This window comes from Ctenopharyngodon idella, chromosome 24 (genome assembly GCF_019924925.1).
Source record: "Ctenopharyngodon idella isolate HZGC_01 chromosome 24, HZGC01, whole genome shotgun sequence".
NCBI classification, from domain to species: domain Eukaryota; kingdom Metazoa; phylum Chordata; class Actinopteri; order Cypriniformes; family Xenocyprididae; genus Ctenopharyngodon; species Ctenopharyngodon idella.
The window spans coordinates 5,896,550-5,901,680 of NC_067243.1; the positions used below are offsets into that span (position 1 = coordinate 5,896,550).

General features: G+C 43.0%; 1 protein-coding gene across 1 annotated transcript; it reads right to left on the minus strand.

The window, feature by feature from the left end:
• Positions 1–508: 508 nt before the first annotated feature.
• Positions 509–3,677, minus strand: LOC127507305 (mucin-5AC-like). The gene is made up of 3 exons (XM_051884294.1): positions 3,380–3,677; positions 2,372–2,506; positions 509–2,134 (listed from the first exon to the last, which is right to left on the minus strand). Exons 1-3 carry the CDS (start codon positions 3,609–3,611, stop codon positions 654–656), a joined length of 1,848 nt encoding a protein of 615 aa, XP_051740254.1. The 5' UTR covers positions 3,612–3,677; the 3' UTR covers positions 509–653.
• Between the last annotated feature and the right edge of the window lie 1,454 nt (positions 3,678–5,131).

Here is a 5,131-nt window from a genome sequence, read left to right on the forward strand (position 1 = left end):
ACACCTGGTATTAAGATGCATTTTGGTTGATCGGATTACAAGTGGATGATGCTTAATACAGGTGTAAACGGGGTCTACGACATTTGAGCTTGTCCACTTTCGACCACTTCCAGAGGTAGTCGAAAACGCATTCGATTGGATTGCTATCTTAGTTCAGATGCTCACGTGGTCGACCACCAACTCTCCACCTCCTGACCTAACGCATAAAAATTATGATAAGTGCGCCAGCCAAACAGGATTTAAAACTTTGTTGGCTGAAGACCCAAGTTTGGTTTGAAGACGAAAAACGTACCAAACGTAACATGCACTCAGCATTCGGCGTGGTCTTGAGGCTGTCAGAGCAGAAACGAAAATTTGTCATCATCTCCGGGCACATTCATATGTAAATTTCGCAAGCTTATTTTTGTCCGTTAGATCTAAAGATCTGAAAAAACCCATACATTTACCCTCCCATATACCCTCCCCTCGAAAAAAATCAGGACAGAAGTGGTTGAAAGTGGACAAAAGAGACACCAGGTATAAACGGGTACATGTCTCCCTCGTCTACTTGTGATCCAATCGACCAAAACGCATCTTAAATCCAGGTGTAATCAAGGCCTTTGATTAAGGTTCGGGCTCAACTCTGCAGGACAGTGGTCTTCCAGGGCCCTGCTTTACGAGCTTTCTCTTACAATGACGTATTTGATGAGTCTCATTGATCCTCTCTTGCCCCTCAGATTTGTCCTGTACCTGCCCTTCCGTCGCCTCCGGCCTCTCCAGCTCAGAGCCGCGAACACCGAACAACAGCAGCAGAATGTGATGGTAGCGCAGGCCGCTAATGCCACCAGAACGGTGTTGGCCGCCAAATGCCACACCGATGTCAAGCTTCCATCCCCACCGGGTCGAGGTGCGTCACCAGTAGTGATGTTCCGGCTGATGTAACCCTTAGTGTCATTGGGGTACGGTTGACTGTCCACCATGCTGCTAGTCGGGGCAGTTAGAGAGGAACTCAAACTACCGGTGGTTGGCGAGTTGCCCATACGGGTGTGAGTGAAAGTAAGGGTCAGGTGTCTAGGGGTTGTAGAGTCATCAGTGCTGATTGTAGCAGGACTGGTGGTTGTTGTGTCACTGCTAATCATCTGTTCTGGTTGGGATAGAACAGTAGTTTGGGTTGGGGTAGAAGTCTCATATGCAGGGGTAATTTGGGTTGAGGTTTGTAAGGGCACGTTTGCAGAAGTTAAGGGCTTCCACTGTGGCGTAGTAGTCGTCTGTTGAGGATTGAGGGTAGAGTCCATTTTTGGCTGTGACGTAGTTGATATAACATGTTGAGCAGTTGTAGCTTGTACGGTCTCGTATGCAGGGGTAATGTGGGTTGAGGTTTGTGAGGGCAAGTTTGCAGAAGTCAAAAGCTTTGTCTGGGTGGAAACTGTCTTGAAAACAGTTGTAGTTTCTGGATACTCTTCCGACTTGGCAGACGTGGACTTTGAAAGCGAGGTAGGTTGCGCTGTGGTTAGGGTTAGGGGTTGTTGGGTACTTGTCAAGATCTTGGTAAAGGATTGCGTAGTGTTTTGAGAAGCCGTTGCCAAAGATTTTGTAGTCTGTAGAGTCTGTAATCCCAAAGGCTGTTGGGTAGTTGAGGAACTTTGAGCTTCATTGATTGGGATGGAGGTCAAAGTAGAGTCAAAGTAGTCAGTTGTAGAGTGTGGGTGGGCTGTAGTTGAATGATCTAGTGAGGGGTTTGGGATGCTAGTAGTTGTATCAGGTTCATCCGTCTGAGAGGGGGTTTGTGTAATATGATGCAGGTTTGTTGATGCCCACTGTGGCGTAGTAGTCGTCTGTTGGGGACTGAGTGACGTAGTTGATATGATGTGCTCTGATGTGCTTTGAGTAGTTGTAGCCGGTATTGTAGTACATCGAGGGAGGTTATGTTGTACTTCATGTGTAGTAGGAACAGCGCGAGTGGTTTGTTGGGGGGTTGTGGGTTTTTTTGTACTAGTGGAGGCAGGACTGATGGAGCGGACGGGTGGATAGTTGAACTGACGCTTGTCAGAGGTCAGCGGCTCTGAAACATTGAGCCGCGAGGATGACATATGAGGAAGAACACGCACGTTGGTGGTGAAGTACTTCCCGAACACCAACAGGTCAGGATCCACACCTGAGCAACAGATATCGCAATCAGATTATTTATGTACAAGCTTTATACTTGAGGGAATGTTCATTTCATCCCAAAATGCCTGTAGTTTACAATTCTAGTGCACTCAGTAAATCCTTTTCGGTCTTTACATTGAAGACTTTTCATGTAGGCATACAATCCTCATTAAAAGAGTAGGAAAGATCATCATGGTTTTACATTTCCTCAAAACAAAGTAGAGTTTGGTGTGCAGTTTCTCACCTTTAGTGACATTATAGACGATGACATTTCCTCTGTGGTGAGGAATGCAGCTCTCAGCGGACGGACATTGCAGATGAAAGCAGTTCACACTGTCCTGAGTGGTGTTGAAATGAAACACAGCCAGGTTGCAGGAGACTGTGCATGCAATTCATAAATTAAATTTACAAAAGTCCATTAACAAGGTCTACACATTTGTTTTTCATGTTGAATCATTCATTTAATTAAGAAACAAATACCCCAAAATGTCAATATGGATATATTTAAGATATACTATATGATAAATATATGATATAATTATATTATTTCACTTAATATAATTCCTATTTAAATATAATTTACCTCTGCTATATTATACAAATCTAGTTTATACTTTTAACTTGGCTTTTTCAGTACAATGAATATCGTTGACACTAATGACAAATTGCTTGTGATTGTTATTTTATGTGCATAATGTAGCATTTGTATTGTGAGGATCGAAAAAGCATTTGGACTCTTCAGTCATAATGTCTAAATGCAATTGCAATTTTGTCAAGTTAAACATTTCACAGAAGTAAGTTTGTGAGGTTTTAAACAGTAAAACCATGTTGAAAATGAACACACACTTGGTCACTTAAAGCATCTGAATGTAATTGCAAATGCTGCAGGATTTTTTTCTCTTTACTAACTTCATTCTGCGTCATCATTTTCTCTTTTGATCAACTGTTTTGGTGATTTTTCGTGAATATATGAAGTCAATTCTCCTCAAGTTCACACAGATGATCTAGCAGAGGAACCACATGTGTAGAGAATCACATCAGCATGTTCCTCTGACTACAAACACGTGTTTTCATGTTTGTTTTATCGTGTATAAAACCAGCCAAACTTTTTTTTGTGTGTGAAACGTTTTGCTTTCTTTCAAATAAATAACACTTGCTTAAATGTTTTCTTATTTAACGTTTTTGAGTATGACAGAAGTGCTCTGGGGCTACTTTAGTTAGTCAGTTCTTCAAATTTAAAGCATAAACTCACAGTTTGGTGTAAGGCAGCAGGCTCTGCTGCATTTCAGCGCAGACTCCTCCTGATAAACCTTCAGGATGTGAGCTCCTCTGCGCTGAGATTCCTCTATGTCCACATACAGTCCTGGAAATCTGCGGATCCAGCAGCTCTTATAGTAAGATGTCGGAGAGCAGCTGGAGTCCGAGGAGCAGATCAAACCCAGAATCCACAGCAAACTCCATGGAACGGTCATCGCGCGCTTCATTCGGCTTATCTGCGAGGCTGGAACTCAAGTCATCTTGTTTTGAAGCGCTCGTGTGTTTCTGGCGCAGGTGAGCGGAACCTGCGCAGACCGTAACAGGTGTGTGATGATGATGATGATGAACGCGCGTGAAGAGAGCAAGAACGCGCCAAGGTTTAGAGCTCATCCCTTCATCCAGTCATTCATTCATTTATTCTTTCAACGAAATAAATGTGTTTTTATGTACAGATATAGGCTGTTTATTTGTCCTTTATTTTTATGTTTCAAAACAATCACGACATAGCCTAACTATTACCTGCAACATAAACATACAATAATTTCGTTCTATAAAATGCAGCTTGTGTGACCTTGTGTCTGAACCCTTAAAAGGAAGTCAAAATCAAATCGAATTGTTAAGTGTATATATAATACATAAATTTTACATATTCTATAAACTTTATATAGCCCCGCCCCTTTTCAGCGCTGCGCTCGTTGTCTTTTGACTTCCCGTTTGTATTTCCACAGCGATGTTGTTCGTTTTGAAATATTCCCCGTCTACTAACATTTGTTAAGACATCTGCTTTAAACATTAATGCTCATGATAACTTACAATATGTAAATCCACTTCACCAGCTAATTATTATTATGCCATAGTAATATACCGTAAAAACGGAAGTTCAAAGACAAAATTCTAAAGATGGCTGCGCGCATGTTTCCCTGGCGCATGAGGTCTTTATTCATTTTTTTTATCCGCCAAATACACGCTGGTAAACGCGTTCGCGTTCGCTGAGGAGATCTGTAACCACAGCAAACGCTCGATCGCTTTCGATTGTTTTTTTTTTAATCGGAGGAAACATCGTCAAAATAAAAGTACTGTCATTATTTATCACTTTATTCAAGCAATGGGCCACAAATACTCTTGCTATTTTGTAAAGTAACTTCATAAAACAGCAATTAAGAAGAACTTTAGAATAAATATTAAATGTTTCTTTAATTTTGTTTTTAGCCTGGAACACACCAAGCTGACGCCGACGCCGACGAACTAGTGGCGGGGTTGGCTCACGTCGGCAGCGTCTGGGTCCAAAGTTGCCCTGACACACCAAACCAACGCTCGACACCCGACCGCCAAGTAGCACGTCCGTTCTGCGCCTGCGTAAGAAGAAACGCCTTTCCGTACCAGCAGGTGGCAGTAGCTGAACAGCCAATCAGAATGATCAGATGGCTCGACGAGCTCCGACGCCGATTCAACATATCGAATCGGCCGAAAAAAAGCCAACGAGGACCAACTTCAGCCGACGGTGCGGAACACACTGAGAAAACTTAGTCGGACGACGAACAAAAACTGCCCGACGGCCAACCGTCGGCTTGGTGTGTTTCGGGCTTTTGGCTCGAACATGATGCAAGCGTTCTTTCCAGGGTTTCCCGGTTTTCACAACAAAATCCGCCCAATTGCTGCTCAAAACAAGCCCAAAACTAGCCCAATTGCGTTCCCGTGGGGTAAAATCTGCGTTTTTTGGCAGGGTTCCCCAGGTAAAATTAGCATT